At 45.1% G+C, this 16,932-nt stretch overlaps 1 protein-coding gene and 1 long non-coding RNA gene across 8 annotated transcripts in view; one reads left to right on the plus strand and one right to left on the minus strand.

Annotated features, from left to right (window-relative positions):
- The window catches only part of BLVRA (biliverdin reductase A), a 64,477-nt gene that overhangs the window by 12,800 nt on the left and 34,745 nt on the right, over positions 1–16,932 (plus strand). For 5 of the 7 annotated variants that reach the window (XM_070264259.1, XM_070264258.1, XM_005609106.4 and 2 more), the window contains one exon: positions 4,877–4,909. In XM_070264259.1, coding sequence (XP_070120360.1) covers positions 4,898–4,909 — 12 coding nt within the window. In that variant the 5' untranslated portion in view covers positions 4,877–4,897. Of the gene's footprint in view, positions 1–4,327; positions 4,625–4,876; positions 4,910–13,926; positions 15,891–16,932 lie in introns of those variants that run through there. The other 2 variants (XM_070264262.1, XM_014738889.3) reach the window with 2 other exon arrangements.
- On the minus strand, positions 1,478–6,142 carry LOC138923884 (uncharacterized). Its single transcript, XR_011438113.1, has 3 exons — positions 5,428–6,142; positions 3,420–3,559; positions 1,478–1,838 (listed from the first exon to the last, which is right to left on the minus strand). It is a non-coding gene; the product is annotated as an uncharacterized lncRNA (long non-coding RNA).

Below are 16,932 nucleotides of genomic sequence, written 5' to 3' on the forward strand. Positions count from 1 at the left end.
GGTGGCATTCTTTCTCGTGCACATACATCTCTCCAGATTGTTTTTTTAATTTTCTTTTATTTTGCTTTCCCCAGATTCTGTGGGAAAGCAGCAAAATTTGTAAATAATGTTTTATAGACTATTTTTATAGGAAAGCTTTCCTGGAAGTGCTCATTAGAAAGGGAGGATAAGTGCTAGTAACATTCCTACAAGAGGACTCAGGGCAATTTAACAGTTTGTCCTGAATGTGGTTTAGGGGCTGGAGACAGAAATAGGAAGCAGTGGAATTGCTAGGTCAGAGGTCGTGTACATTTTGTAATTTCATTTTTTTGTTTTTTGTTTTTTGCTGAGGAAGAGTGACCCTGAGCTAACATCTGCTGCTCATCTTCCTCCTTTTATGTGTGAATTGCCACCACAGCATGGCCACTAACAGACGAGTGATGTAGGTCCACGCCTGGGAACCAAATCCAGGCTGCCGAAGCAGAGTGCGCTGAACTTAACCACTAGGCCCCTGGGGCTGGCCCTTGGAATTTTAATAGATGTTTCTAAACTGCCCTCCATAGAGATACTACCTATCTGTAGTTCTGCAATATTGTCAGAGTGTTCTTCCCCATGCTTTGACCAACACACTGTGGCAAACATTTGGATCTCTGTCAGTCTGATAGAGCATCTGGGTGAAATCGCAATTTGCATTCTGTGATCATGACTGAGGTTGAACATTGTTCTACTTCTTTTAAGAGTCACCTGTATTTCCTTTTCTGGGAATCGGGGCATTTTAGAGCTGGAACAGAACTTTAGAGATGACGTCTGACTGTTCAGCCTACAGATGAGGAACCTTTTTCACCATGGTCACTTGGCTAGTCCAGGTCTAAAGCAGGACCAAACACCAGGTCTCCTATTTATCGTACAAGCCCTCTGGGTGAGTGTAAGGCAGGAGCTGGTCTCTGGGGTATTCTGGGTTTGGCTCTAGAAACAGAAACTCTGAAAATTACAGTGCCATCCCACAAGGCCTTGACTAAGAGACCAAGTGCTTTAACCACCCTGAACTTCAGGTACCTCGTCTGTAAAATGGACTGAATATTAGCTTTTTTGCCAAGGTTTCAGGCATTAGGGTTCGTGCATATAAAGTAGCTGACACAAGTGGGCTCAAAACTGTTATCATCCTCCTTGTATTTGTGCATTTTGTTATCTGACTTCCCCATTCACATGTGAACTCCATGGGAAACTTAAACTAAAGTTATTAGAAATATAAGTAAAACACAGTAGAGTGCTGGGGAGGGCATCTATGTAGGGAAGGGCTCCTTCTCTGGAGAGCCCCTGCAGTCCAGACTGTTGCCCAGTCCTCTTCCTTGGCTTACTTCTGACTTTTCCCCCTGGTTTTGCATATCCTTCTGAGATATTTTATGCATAAGAAGACATCACACTCCTACTAACTCTGTTACTGCACCGGGTTCGTTTTTACCCATCACCCAGAAAGCCAAACACCAAGACAACAAGATTGCAGCAGAGAGAGAGTTTAATCATTAGGCAGCCAGGTGAGGAAGCAAGAGAATGAGTCTTAAATCTGCTTCCCTGAAATAGGGACTCAGAGATATTTATGGGGTAGGAAGCAAGGTGGTCTGAAAAGTGGAGGCAGATGATTGGAGGTGAGGAGAGGTGAGGTAATTGATAATCTGCACAAGTGTAGTCAGACTTCATGCCTCTTCACAGGACGCGTGTTCACAAAATGGTGGAGCATGATCTGAGGATGGAGTTTTTAGCCTCTTGATGGCAAAATGTTGCCTGTCGGACATCTGCATGGGCCCAGTTGATGAGTTGGTGGTCTCAACCAGCCTGAAGTGGACAAGGAGTTCTAATTCCTGAAAAACAGCTCACACACCCATTACCATGGTGACCCAGGCTCCAGGGAGACATTATCTATGAGAACCTAGTGGGAGTCAGATAGCATCTTGCCTAAACAGCACAGTTAACAATGGGTGGGTCAAACAGCTAAAAGCTATAATCAGTAATTGCAAAAAGGAAAAAAACCTTTAGTTACTAGCTACTTAATAATCAATGGCTAACTCTCTGCCGGTTTCAATTCCTCCTATTCTTTGGTCATTCCTCAGTCTTGAGGGATTCGGGGTGACAACTAATGTAGCTACTTCCTGTTGAATTGGGGCTTAGATCCCGGTTAGAGGAATGAAACTGTTTAGCACTCGTTTGGAAATATTCTCTTGTTCCCAGCTTCAGGTTGCCATTTTGCATTATTAGAATTTTGTACCTTGCTCAACAGTTTTCAAACAACATTAAAGGCACATTTTGTAATCAAGTGTCCAACCAGAAGAGTAGGAAGTATAGATGACCCAATTTTAACAGTCCCCAAAAAAGAGACCAATCCCAGTGGGGCCTCCATCTGATCTCCAGGTGGGACAGACATCTGGTCTCAGTTCCTGATAGTCCTTTGTTTTACTGGATTTGCATCAGAGACCAGAACAACATCCTATACCCTGATCTTTCACTTGTCATTGATGATGGCCCTCAGCACCGACTCTCTGCCTGGGCGTCATCATGATGAAGATTATTTTAGGCTGGCTACTGTTAAAAACTGCAGATGAGAAGGAGGCTCTGAGGAGTAGAATTTGCTTGCCCTTTGATGAGAGACATTTGCGTTTGTGAAGGAAATCTCCATCTGTGGGGGGTGTCTCCCTCTCTGCACCAGGAGGAAGGGGGGATGACCTTATCTCTAGAAACTTAATGGGGACAGCAAGGACTTAAGTCTTGTTTATTATGTTTGTCTGGTAACCTCATGTAGATGACTCCCCCCACCACCAACATCCTCCTTTGTCTTTAGCTGAAAATAATATTTAAGGTAGTGGCTTCTGCCATTTACTTAATCCAGTCTGATTCTTATCTAAAAGTTATAGGACCACCCAATAACCAGACCCCACTGGCACTGATACCATTTTAACAACTCTTTTTGCATATTCTTTCCTTTGTCTTGTAAAGAGAGAACTCACATACCTGTGCCTTAAATTTAGCCCTACCCTCAGCCCATGTTTGCTGCAGCAGCAGCAGCAGCAGCAGCAGCTCTTATTGCCCATGGGTCCTGTCCCCACGCAACAGCTCTGACTGCCCATGGGTCCTGTCCCCATGCTATTCCACACTATTCTCTAAATAAAAGAGCACTACTGCCAGACCTTGAGAGTCCAAGAAAATCTTTCTTTGACTCCTCGGTTCACCGACCCCGCATCAATCACATTCCTAAGGAACTCAAAACAGCAGAGTTAGAAACTTATAGCAGCTGGGAGTGTCCCTAAAATCTACAGAGCATGTCTGGGTTAGTTAATCAGAGGTCATTCAAAGTTATAATATGGTTTCTTTTCTACAATATGACTTCCCTTATGTCAACCTTGTGCTGAGCTGGTATCAGCTTCTCAGAATCTGCGAAGAATGCTTACCCATTTTGTCACTCTCTGCTTTTTACGATTTGTCTTCTAGCAAGTTCCCTTTTTCAGATTTTCCAGTAAACATGAAAAGACTCCAGATTGCAAAAGGAAAGACAGCATGTATGCTGGGAGGGTGGCTCACGAGACCCACTCTGAAAGCAAGAAGGAGGAGAGGAAGAGAGAAGGGAGGGCAGTTACTGAGAACAGTATTTTCGACACGCAGACCAGATGATCATCCCAGGTGTTCGTAGGACTGCCAGGAGTCCAGATTTTTTTTTAACGGGTGTTATTATTTCAGTTTTATCACTCATGGTTATCATCACTATGCTTAATCCTTCCTATATTTTGAAAGAGAATAAGATCAAATGCAGGGTTGGGTCCAAGGACAGGGGCTGCCAGAGCCTTTCCTTCCCCGAGGCCTTGGAGGGCCCTCCTTCCTCTCCTGGAACTTGGGGCGGTCACTTGCGTTGGCTTCCTGGACATCCCACTCAGGTGGAAGAACTGGGGAGGCATCTTTAGTCCTTTCTCCATCACCTCTGGTTACCCACTCACCCTGCCATTGCCTGCTCAGGTCTTTGTTAAAATCAAGTGGCAATTCTAACAGCTCTGAAAAATGAATGAGAAAGTTTATCCTTATGGGCCTCTGTGTTCTACTCTCAATGCTAGTGTTTCTCCAAGTGTGGCTCTCTGACTGACTGTACACCATCTCCTGGATGCCTGTTGAAAATGCAGATTCTTAGCCTCGCCTCCCCTGTAGACTTCCTGAATCAGAATCTCTAGGGTGGAACCCAGAAGTACGCTTTTTCAGAAAGCACTACTAGGAGTTCGTTAAGCTTGGGAACCACTGTTAGTCCGCACTAGTTCCTTATTTCTTTTCCTTCTCTCTCCTGCTTCCCCTTATCTTCCCCTTCTCTTTTCTCATTCCTTCTGACTCATGCTCGCCTGTTTGCTCCCTCCTTCCTCCTCCTCAATGCTAATGGTTCAGACTCGCCTGTTGAACTGTTCTTTTAACGTCATACATTGAAGTCCTTTGGAAACTCAGCTAGGAGGAAAAAAAAGACGTGCATATTTTTACTGCCTTTCTTGTCCCCGTAAAAGAAAGGCAGATATGAGCTGTCCTCTCTGAGCACCCACTTTGGGAAGTGCATCATTCTTTTAAGTACATGGAGGCATCGTGTTTACAACTACTCTCCCTGTAAAAGAGATGGACCTTGGGGGTTAGAAATGTCCTTCTTTAGAAAAACAGTACTGGCCTGTCATCCCAGGGGAATCAGCCACCACCACCCTCAGAATCAGACACTGGCCTGTGTACCCTTACTGGACAGCACAATGTGGTGGAGGCATTTGGGGAAGATGGGGCCAATGGGACAAAGTGGTTGGGGAGGAAGTGGGGTGGCAAAGGGGAGTGTCTGCATGGATTTTGGGGCGGGTGCCACCAGAGTCCTGAACCTCTGCTTTTGTCTTCACAGCCGCTGGAGGAAGAGACCAAGATGAATGCAGAGGTGAGTTCTTTAAAAGGACCAGTTTAAAGAATGCTTGTCTTGCACTGTCCCTCATTTCTCCTTCACAGAGTGTCTTCTTTCCCTACAGAGCTTTCAGAAACATCGGCATGACCTGGAAAGCATTTCCCCTCCAAGCTGCCATGTGCATGTGGCTTGGGTGATGTCGGAAAGTTAGGCCTGAGTTCTTATCTGTGTCTGTCCAGCTTCAGTGAGATGAGGATTTATCTACTCCAGTTAATCTTGGAACAACACTCAAGGGCTAGGGGTGGAGCAGGCAGCAAGGCGAGGGCGGTGCTGGGCCCAGAGCACTGCTCTGTGTTGTTCTCAGGACAATTAATGCTGCTCACTAGGACCTTTGTCGGCATTATCTCCTTGGTGCTCTCACTTCCTCTGTACCTGTTCTTTGATCCGATGAGTTATCTGGTCTGTCTGTCCTTTTGTTTTTTCCTGACTGACAGCCCCTTCCTCCTCTCACTCCCTTCCAAGTCAGGCCTAGACCCTGGAGTCGACCTCCTTACCTGCTATTGTGCTGACGCCTCAACTCCTTTTCCTCTTGTCCTGTTGATCCACTAGGGCGAACCCAGAAGCTGTCCCCACAGGATGGTGGTCTTGGGTGAGTGGCACAGCTTCCTGCTGTTCGCAGCGGGGAAATGTCTCAAAACCCTCCTGTGGGCGCTCAGCACTGCCTGCCACACCCTCCACGTAGCCCCGGGCAGCTCTCTTTCGCATTCCCCTGAACAGCCAGCTCCAGTCGTCATCACTCCTCCCAGCTTCCTCCTCACTCTTAGCATCTAGATCACCTTTTACTTTACAGAGAAAAACTGGAACCATCAGGCATGATTCTCTCAATTCCTGCTTCCCTGTTTGTCTATTCCTCTTGTCACAGTGGAAGGGATGTTTCATAGTGAGAGAGCTACAGGGTACGAGTATAGGACAACCCAGCTTAATGTAATTTTTATCCTAGAAGTCCAAACGGAGGGCAGGCTTCAGGGCTGGTTGACCCAGTGGCTCAGAGATCTCATCAAGAATCCAGGATCTCTTCATCTCTGCTCTTCATCCAAGTGTTGGCTTCATCCTGGAGGTAGTTCGCCTGTGGTGACAGGACGGCTGCCAGCAGCACTTGGGGCCACATGCGTCCTCATTCATTTTGAGCAGGACAAAGAGATGGCTGGCTTCCTGCTGTCCTCCCAGAAGAGTGAGAACCTCTTCTTGAAGCCCCACTGCATGTGTCCTTAGGTCTTATCAGCCAGCATCAGGTCACATGCCCATTCCTGGACCAATTACTGTGTCAGAGGAGTCAGGATTTTGCCAATTGGCTTAGACTGTTGAGGCCCAGCCTGGAGAGCTTCCTCCTCTACTCCTGGGCTGGATATAGGAAGAAAGGGGGATGCACGTGGGGAAAGGATCCGTCACATCCAGTGCAAGGCATTTCTGGTGAAAATGTACCCTCTCCATACTCTGAATTGCGAACTCTCCTGCCTCTTCAGACCTTGTGCTGCCTCCCTCGTTACCCTTTACCAGCTGCATTGTTAACCTCACTTCTACTCGCTCCTTCTCATTAATATTCAAAATGCTTTAGTTTTGACTTTCTTCAGAACAGCACATGATATCTTGTCAAACTATTATAATCCTATTTTTCTCATCTCCTTCAGAGGGATGCTTCTGTTTGTTTGTTTTTGGTGAGGGAGATTGGCCCTGGGCTAACATCTGTTGCCAGTCTTCCTCTGTTTTATGTGGGACTGTGCCACGGCATGGCTTGATGAGTGGCATGTAGGTCTGCACCCAGGATCTGAACCAGCGGGCCCCGGGCTGCCAAAGCCGAGCATACAAACAGAAACACCACGCCACTGGGCCGGCCCCATAGAGGGATCCTTCTTGAAAAAGATGTCTGCAAGTAATTTCTCCATTTTCTCATCTCTCTGAATCATTCTCAACCTGCTGCAGTCTGGCTTCTTTCCCTGCCATTATACTGAAATTCACCTTAAATAATAATTTTTTGATAATTTATTTTCTTAATGTAAATACACACAGTACAAAACTCAAAAGCTGCAGAATGGTGAATAGTCAATGGTAGGTCTGACTTCTGTTACCCACTTTCTGGTGCCTCTGATCTGAAGGCCATGACTCACTCTAATTTCCATAGCTTTGGAAGGTCTGAAGAAAGAGTAGAACCTTTGCATTGATATTAAGCTTATACAACCTGGCCCAGTAACAGTTCCATCCATCTAAGTTCTCCTTATGTCCTATAATTTTGATCTTTCCTTTGTTGATCGCTTTTTCCTTTCAACCTTTGAAAAACATTGCCAGGCCCAGGGTCCCCCTCCGACTGTCCCCCTTCTCTTCTGCCTTCACCACCCATCATTTGTTGTCTGTGACCACCTTCTTACTCCCCTTTTATATCTAATCCCATTGCTGGCTGACTTGGTTTTCACTGTTCCACTAAAAACTTCTCAGGTGAAGGTCACCAGTGGCCTCCATATTGCCAGATTTGGTGGAAACATTTTCCTTGAAGCATTTGCCATTATTGACCATGTTCTTAAAGTGTCCCCGTCACACCCCTGGGTTTCTCCCTGTCTCTCTAGTGACTTCACAGACTCTTTCTTAGGCTCCTCTTCTCCTTGCTCCTTAAAAGTTTGTGTTTTCCAGGACACTTCTTGCCCTACTTACTGTCCTGGGGACCTCCTCTGATCCCACGGCTTTTATTTATCAGTTACATGCTTAGGAGTGTCCCAAATGGTTCTGTTCAACCAGGTCTTTCTCCTCAACTCGAACCCGTACATCCAGAAGCCTGGACTGCTCATCTTCATTTAGAGGTTCCACAGGCACGCCAGCTCATTGTAACCCAAGCCAGACTTGCTGTCTTTTACCCACTTCAAATATGCTTCTCCTCGTGGGCCCCCTAATGGTACCCCTGCCATCTGTTCTCCTGGCTCAGAAGCCTGACGTCCTCTCATTCCTTTTCCACACTCCATGTTACTTCTTTGACTTAATCAGTCACCAGAATTTATGCAGCAGCACATTGTGCCAGACTCCAGACCTGGCCTTACAGCTCTAATGCTAAAAAACATAGACATGGTATTTATGCTTATAGAACTTACTGATAAGTGAGACCATAGTAACTTTGCAATCTGTCTCTTACTTTACTCTCCACCTCCTCATCTCTTCCTCTCTTTCCTAATTCTGCACTTACTCTCCTTCGCTTTACTTACCCTCCCCTCGGTCATTGTCTTTCCCTTTTTGGGGACAGAGGAGGAGACCTCAGGCACAGAGGGTACTCCTCAGCCCCAGTTCATGGCACGTTGTCTTGGTTGGTCTGTGCCAGGCCCCTCTCTTGTATGTATCTTCTTATTCCTTTTTGTCTCCATCCGCATTCTCACCCTTCCAAAGACAGCGGTTCTCATGTACCAAATGTTTACCTTTCTGTTTGCGTGTATTCATGAAAATATGGTATTCTTTTTGTACAAATGCCTTTTACATTTACATACTATAAAATTGATTTTTTGGGGGGTGTACAGTCCTGTGAATTAAGGCATCGATTGAGGGAACCATCACCACAGTCAGGATTCAGACCCTCACTCCCAAACATTTCCTTCTGTTGCCCTTTTGTTGTCACAGCCTCTCCCACCCCTAACTCCTGGGAACCATTGTGTGATGTACATTTAATTCAAATAATTGTATTTTGTTACAGTTTATGGCTTGTTCTCTTTCTTATTCTGTCCACTCAGCACTGTGTTTTCAAGATATAACATATAGTTAATCTGCTGCATAGCTCCCGTGATGCACATCCGTTTGATGCTAACAAAATGCCTGTGAGGAAGATGCTCTTATTACCTCTGCTTTGTAGATGAGGAAAAGGAGGGTTAAGCAAATTGCTCTAAGCCACAGGGTATTAAAGGCAGAACCCAGATTCAAGCCCTGCTGTTTCTGGCCCATGAATGCTTTTCTTCTTTCCTGTAGTCAGCTAATCCTGTCCATCTGGTTCAGATGTCATTTCTGCTACATGGAAGGCTTCTCAGAGCTTTCTCTCTGGAAGTGATACCTCCCTCTGTGAATTCCCATTGCCCTTTATTTATCTCTTTTTTTGTCACCTTCCATTCTCTGACTTCGAGTGTAGCCGTCTGTGAGCCACATTCATCTTAGTGTCCCCACGGTGTCTGTCATGATGCCACATACATAGTTTGTCCTCACTAAATGTCAGTTGACTAAATGATAGGATGATCCAGAGACTGTTTAATAATCTTGTAATGCAGTCCAGAGCGGGGGTGGGTCACTGAAAATGTAGAAGAAGGAAGTCACATGACAGAAGTTTTTCAAGGAAAGCGTACTGTGACTCAGGCTGGCTGGAGGGGAAAGGTGGAGAAAGATCATGAGCCGCAACCAGCCCTTTGATCTCAGAGGATGTTTGCTGAATGCATTTCAAGCGGGGTGCCTGTTAGAACTCGTGGAGTCACTGGCCTTTGCCCAGAAGTCCAGACCACAGCCAGTCAGGTGGGATGGACGGTTGGAGTCTGGCACAGAGCGTAATGGTCCAGGTCAGGGGAGACAGCCCAGGCGAAAATGCCCAGCTCACATTTCTTCTGGGGACTGGAGCGTGGAGGACAGGATGGCTCACAGCTCCAGATGCTGAGTCTTCAGCATAAAGGTGGTCATGGAAATCTTAGGAATGAGGGAATATGGGGAAGAGAGAAGAACAGAGGGACAAGCATTGAGCATTGGGACGTATGCACGTCGAGGGGGCAGGATGAAGAAGAAAAGTGGTGAAATGTGAAAAGAAAACCTCAGCATGAGGTGGGGGAAGACAAGGCAGGAGTGAATTTAAAGAGGGTCCAGTTAAGTTTCAGATATGCCTGAGGTCCAGGAGAATGCAGCTGAGGAAAAGCCCTTGAATATGGCAACGAGAAGGTCCTAGGTGGCCTGAGGTAAAGCAGAGAGGCGCAGTGGTGAGAACCAGATTGCGCTTCGGCCAGAAAGGGTGAGTGGAGGCAGCAGTTGTTGCCTGCGGTGTGAGGAGTTGAGGATTTGGGGGGCTTTGGACAGGGCATGGTCAGGGGCAAAGGGCCAGGAGGTGGGGCAGCCAAGAATGCCAGACCCTGTAGAGGGAGCTCCAGGAGGGCAGATGGGAGTAAGGGTAAGGCTCTCCATGCTGCAGAGTTCTCGTCTGCTCTGAGGGGCCCTCAGACATTGGTATCTATGTTAAGTGTTTGTATTTTGGATAACGAATATATCCACATGATTCAAAATTTGAAAGGATTTAGGGGGAGAAAAAGATTTACCCTGAGAAGTCCTCTTCCCTCCCAGCTATTCTGTTTTTCATGCTCCCTGGCAACCAGTGTTACTGGTTTCTTGGCTATCCGTTCAGAGAGATTTCTAAACGTCTATGACAAATATTTTTTTCTTTTAGCTGCCCCCTCCTTTTTTGACACAAACTATAGCATACAACTTACACTGCTCTGTATTTTACTTTTCTCACCCAACAATGTATCTTGGAGATCAGTCCCTTTCAATACATAAAGAACTTCCTTGTTCTTTTTTGTAGCTGCATAACATTCCATTTTAGGGGTATACCATAACTTATATAACCAGCCTGCTATTGACAACATATATGTTACTTTCAATCTTTTGCTATTACAAGCAAGGCTGCAATAAACCTAAGTCATATCACCTGTGTAGCTCCATAGGCTACCTTCTTAGAAATGGATTTACTGGAGCAAAGAGTATTGTTGGATAAACATTTCCAAGTTGCTCTCGAAAGGTTGCCTGTTTGCCCGTGCCAAACAATGTGTTGTCAACTTTTTGATCCTTGTAAACAATGGGTGAAAAACATTAGATTGTTCTTCCTGACTGTTTGGAATCTCCTTTTCCCTTCCCAGAGTGGTAGTCTAGCACCTGCACTCATGCCTCACACCTTGTTCTTCTGCAGCGATTTGACATTATTTTCTACCCTCTTCATCTGAGAACAATTTTTTTCTAAATTGGCAGAGCATCTTCTCTTAATCCTAACTTTCTCTGAATGTCATTTTCAGATCTGGAGCTCCAGACACCAGCTTCTCTGAGTCCAAGAGGGGGAACAAGCTTCCTCTGTGACTAAGATTTGGTCCTGAATTAGTTTTTGAGTCACTTTGCTATTCCTTGTATGTGTCCCTTTTTTGCTATCTTGTAACTGCTCCTGTCCTTTTATATCTCTGCAGGGCTGTATGTATAGTGGCATTTTACCAAAAGTTCAAGACGGCAGAGCACAGCAAGCAACTGAAAATGGAATTTTAGTCACTCTCGTTTCTGGAATTCCATTGTCCGCCCTCCACTGGGCATGTCTCACTGGCTCCTTTCTCCACGTACTTCAGCCTCTTCATAATCTGCACGCATTTTCCCCTGTCTATTCATCTTTCTTCCCCTTTCCCCTGCTGTTGGCTGGTTCCCACCCCAAAGTTTTAGCCACCACTACAGAGCAGTTTAGCCATCTCTTTGATTTACTTAGTCCCCTTATATTTTGGGATTTTCTGGTTATCTTTCTGTTATTGATTTCTAGTTTAATTCCATTATGGCCTCAGCAGACGCTGTCTGATTTCTGTTCTTTTAAATTTGTTAAGGTATATTTTAGGGCTCAGAATGTGCTGTGAGTGTTCCATGTGAGCTTGAGAAGAATGCTGTTGTTGGATGAAGTCGTCTAGACATGTCAATTATATCCAGTTAATTGATGGTGGTGTTGAGGTCAACTGTGTCCTCACTGATTTTCTGCCTGCTGCATCTGTCCATTTCTGATAGAGGGGTGTTGAAGTCTCTAACTATGATAATGGATCCATCTCTTTCTCTTTGCAGTTCTGCTGGGTTTTTCCCTCATGTAGTTTGGTTGTTAGGTATACATGTTAAGGATTATGATGTCTTCTTGGACCCCATTATTGTTATGTAACGCCCTTCCTGAAATTAATATAGCTACTCCTGCTTTCTTTTGGTTAGTTGTAGCATGGTACACTTATCTCCATCCATTTACTTTTAGTCTATGTGTGTCTTTATATTTAAAGTGGGTTTTTTGTAAACGACATATGGTTGGGTCTTGTTTTTTGATCCACTCTGACAATCTCTACCTTTTAATTGATGCATTTAGACCATTAATGTTCAAAGTGATTATTGATGTAGTTGGAGTAATGTGTGTTACTATTTTCTATTTGTTGCCCTTGTTCTTTGTTCCTGTTTTTGTCTTCCACTCTTTTTCTCCCTTTTGTGGTTTTAATTGAGCATTTTGATTCCATTTTCTCTCTTTTCTTAGCATATTGGTTTTTTTTTTTTTTTAATTTTTTTAGTGGTTGCCCTAGAGTTTGCAATATACATTTACAGCTAATCCAAGTCCACTTTCAAATAACACGATGCTGCTCCACAGGTCGTGTGGGTCTCATGAAATAACAGAAGGATCCAGTTCCTTCCTCTTGTCCTTTGTGTCATTGCTCCATTTATTCCACTTATAAGCATCTGGAGGTATCTAAATACATTTGTAAGACATATACATAAGCATACGTAATTGATTACTTTGTTGCTGTTTGATTTCCAACAAATTGTTGTGTTAGATCAACTAAGTATAAGAAAAATAAAGTTTTTGTGTTATCCTCACTTCATCCTTCCTTGATGCTCTTCCTTTCTTTATATAGATGTGATTTTCCAACTTATATTATTTTCCCACTCCCTGTAGAAATTATTTTAACATTTCTTGCAAGGCAGGTCTACTGGGAACAGATTCCCTCAAGTTTTTGTCTGAGAACTTTTTATTTCTCCTTCACTTTTGAAGGATGATTTCACAGGATACAGAATTTTATTTTATTTATTTATTTATTTTTCTTAAAGATTGGCACCTGAGCTAACAACTGTTGCCAATCTTTTTTTTTTTCCTGCTTTATCTCCCCAAACACCCCCGTACATAGTTGTATATCTTAGTTGTGGGTCCTTCTAGTTGTGGTATGTAGGACGCCGCCTCAACGTGACCTGACGAGCGGTGCCATGTCCGCGCCCAGGATCCGAACCCTGGGCTGCCGCAGCGGAGCGCACAAACTTAACCACTCGGCCACGGGGCCGGCCCCAGGATACAGAATTTTAGGTTGGCGGGTTTTTTCCCTCAACACTCAAATATTTCACTTCTCTCTGTCAACTTAGAAAAAAGAGGCGACTGCAAAACTAAAGGAGAGTCTTTATTTGGGGGTCTTGGAATTGCAATTCGGGGAAGACAGGCTTCAGCAGCAGCCAGAGAAGTGTACCTCTGAGGGCTGAAGGTCAGGAGTGCTCATAGCAAAAAGGAGAGCCCAGAACTGTTACCCCAGTTGTTTGTTAGGAAGGATCAATTTGTTACAGTTCATTGGTTACCCAAGGACATCCTGTTGCTTCCACAAAAAGTATATTTTTGCACAGCCCTTTGGAAAGTCCTTTCTCAGCAAATAGCTCCCTTTTGGCAAGTCAGCAAGGTCAGCACAGTTTCATATTTTTAACAAGATGGAGTCCAGGGTGCAAAATGGAGGCACTGTTGTCAACTCGTTTCACATTTCTCTTCTTGCTTGCATGGTTTCTGAGGAGAAGTAAGATATAATTCTTATTTTGGTTCCTCTGTATGGGTGTTTTTTCCTCTGACTTCCTTCTGGATGTTCCCTTTTATCTTTAATTTTCTGTAATTTGAAAATCATGGGCCTGAGCATCGTTGTTTGGGGACGTTTATTCTGCTTGGTGTTCCCTGAACTTCCTGGACCTGTGGTTTGGTGTCTGACATTAATTTGGGGAAATTCTCAGTAGTTATTGTTTCAAATATTTCTTCTGATCCTTTCTCTCTCTCTTCTCCTTCTGGCTTTCCCATTACATACATTATACTTTTTGTAGTTGTCCCACAGTCCTTGGATATTCTGTTTTGTTTTTTTCAGTCTTTGTTCTCTTTGCTTTTCAGTTTGAAGGTTACCACTGAGATATTGTCAAGCTCTGAGTCTCTTTCCTCAGCTGTGTCCAGTCACTAATAAGCCCATGAGAGGTTTGCTTCATTTCTGTTCCATGTTTCTGATCTCTAGCACTTCTTTTTGGTTGTTTCTCAGGATTTCATCCCTCAGCTTACATTGCCCATCTGTTCTTGCATTCTGTCTGCTTTATCCATTAGACCTTAGCGTGTTAATCATAGTTGTTTTAAATTCCCAGTCTCATAATTCCAACATCCCTGCCGTGTCTGGTTCTGATGCTTCCTCTGTCTCTTCGAATTGTGATTTTTGCCTTTTGGTATGTGTTGTCATTTTTCCTTGATAGCCAGATATGAGGTACTGTGTGAGAGAAATAGCTGTAAATAGGCCTTTAGTGACGTGGTGGTGAGGTGTGGGGGAGGGGAGGCGTTCTGTAGTCCAGGGATTAGGTCTCAGTCTCTTGTTAAGCCTGTGCCTCTGAATTATGAACTTCACACTGTTTCTTGTTTTTTTCCTCCCTGCTTAGGTGGGACAGGATGGCCTGAGGGGCCTGGAGGTGGGTGTTTCCCTTCCCTGAGGTCAGTTAGGCTCTGATAATACCCCAGCAGGTTAGGCTCTGGTTAACTAGTTTCCCTTGAGGGCAGGCCTTGTCAAGAACATTTCTGGCATATTTCAAAAGGGTTCTTTATCTCGTTCCCTGCTGGAAGCAAGAGGGGAAATTTCTGCAATATTTGCTAGCGGAACTGGTCAAGCTCCTGGAGGTAAATCTCACCAAATTGTGGGGCCCCCTCCCCAAGGCTGGGTCCCTGGCGTGTTTAACTCTCAGAGTTGTCCTCACTGAGCGTCCAGCAGTTTGTCAGGTACAGTCCAGGCTCTCCCCCGCAGCGCTGGTCCTTGAGGCGCTTTTTGCTCCTGAGTCTCTGCTCCAGAAAGTTGTTCTCTGCATTTGCCTGTCTGTCTGTCCAGTCTTGGGGCAGCACTTTGCCCCATGTCCTCCCCTCTATTATGGATCCTGGAAGAGTTGTTGATTTTTCAGTCTGTTTAGCTTGTCTCTTGTTGTTAGGATGGCTCCTTACGTGTGGAATGAGAAACCAGAAGCCCTCATCTCTTTGATTTGCAGTTTCCTGTCAGAAAATGCTGAAGAGGTCTCATGTAAAATGCAGACACTCAGGAAAAATGGCCTAGCAATTCATTTTCCTCAAAAATAAAGTTCTTTCCCAAGGAGGAACTCAACTCTTAAAATATCAATATTTTCACGCCTATTTTGTCCCTCTGTCTCAGTTGTGCAAGAAAATGTTGTCCAAACCAAACTGTAAAACATTTCGTCATTCAGTCTGACGCTGGGCAAGCCGGGTTTTGTTTGCAAGTTTGTATCATCACTAAAATGAAAAAAGCAATTTGGCTTATTACAGATAATGGAGCTGTTTCTTAATCTAGCGGCTCTTTTGAAGCTAGAAACTTATGTTCCTGGTTGTTATCTGGAATATGACTGTTCAATAGTTAATCTTAGAAATGCAGTAAATATTTAACCTAGTGAGATTGCTCGTCTCCTTTTCTCAGTTAAAGAAGAAACAAATATTTGATCGGGGTGTGTGTTGGGCTGTACAGATTTCTCTAATGATTACCTTACTGCTTTTTGGTACGTGAGACTGTCAAAAAATAAAAATAAAAAACTAGACTTGTAACTGAAAAGGTACTAACTGGGCTCAATTGCCTGTTGTCAGTTGGGCGTTGTGGCCGCTCCTTCTCATGCTCCCCCCTGACTCAAAGAAAGCAGCCTGAAACTACACTGTCCAGAGCTCTCTCCGTGTGAAGTCAGCCGGTTAGAGGCAGTCTTGGGAGTCCTGGGAGACTGAAGAAAGAGACTGTTGTTCACAGGGCACAGTTGCAGTCTCATGTGTCCGTCAAGGCTGCTGTGTGGCTTAGCAGGCTGTCAAGCTCCTGTGAACACTCCCTCCCAAGCTGCAGGCTGCAGACGCTTTCCAGACTTCTTGGCTTCCAGGCAACCCCTCAGTGATGCTGGAGAAGCAGGCAGGAGCCAAGCTGTGGAAGGTCCCCTATGTTTGGTAAAGAACTTGCTCTTGGCTGTTTTTCGCTCTTTGGTTGGAATCTCAGTCAGTTTGGGCTGCTGTAATAAAGTACTGCAGACCAGGTGGCTTATAAGCCTCAGAAATTGATTTCTCACAGCTCTGGAGTCCGGCAGTCTGAGATCGGGCTGCCAGCATGGCCAGGGTCTGGTGAGAGCCCTCTTCTGGGTTGCAGACAGCCGACTTCTCAGTGTGTCCTCATGTGGGCGGAGGCCAGAGAGAGGAAGCAAGCTCTCGTGACTCGTGACTCGTAAGGACACTGACGCCACTCATGAGTGCGCCTACCTCGTGACTTCACCTAACCCTAATTACCTCCCAAAGGCCCCACCTCCTAATCCCATCATATTGCAGGAAAGGGTTACAATCTTCATTCAATGTGAATTTTGGGGGGACACAAACACTCAGTGCATAGCAGTTGGGGAAATGACGGGCCTTATCAGGGGAGGGACTTAGTTTCATCATAAGCGCCTGCTCTGGGAGGCCTGTGGATGGCCGTGGGAAGGGTGAGATTAGAAGCAGTGAGACTAGTTGGTTATTTATTACATTGTCAGTAAGGAGGCAAGGAAGGCCTGGGCCAAGACGAGAGCGGGAGACACAGGGAGAGGGGCAGAATCAGCAGGAAATGGCGACAACCAGACAGTAGAGGTGAAGGAAGGGGGCGAGTCTGTGCTCAGACACATCCAGGATCTCCGTTAAGGGATGTGTAGAGATAATTGTATCAGTTTGTATTCTATTGAGTTGCTGGGTAACTTTCAAAAGTCGACTTGATTTTTCACTCTAATACGATTTGCATACAGCCGCCAGCAGGATACCTAAATGATACGCAAGCTACCATGGCAGAGTGGGAGGGAAGTTGGTTGGAACCCAGAAAGCCATAGTGAGGAGTCTGAGTAGGTGACAGATCGTGGTTTGCCTATTTGCCCTTCCGCCAGCAGCTCACTGAGCAGCTGAGGCCTCTGAAGACTCGCAGCTGTATGAGAGTCGCGTGTCCCCTGGAGGAGGGATCCAGGGAGGACAGAGG

Source organism: Equus caballus, chromosome 4 (assembly GCF_041296265.1).
Source record: "Equus caballus isolate H_3958 breed thoroughbred chromosome 4, TB-T2T, whole genome shotgun sequence".
Taxonomy (NCBI): Eukaryota; Metazoa; Chordata; class Mammalia; order Perissodactyla; family Equidae; genus Equus; species Equus caballus.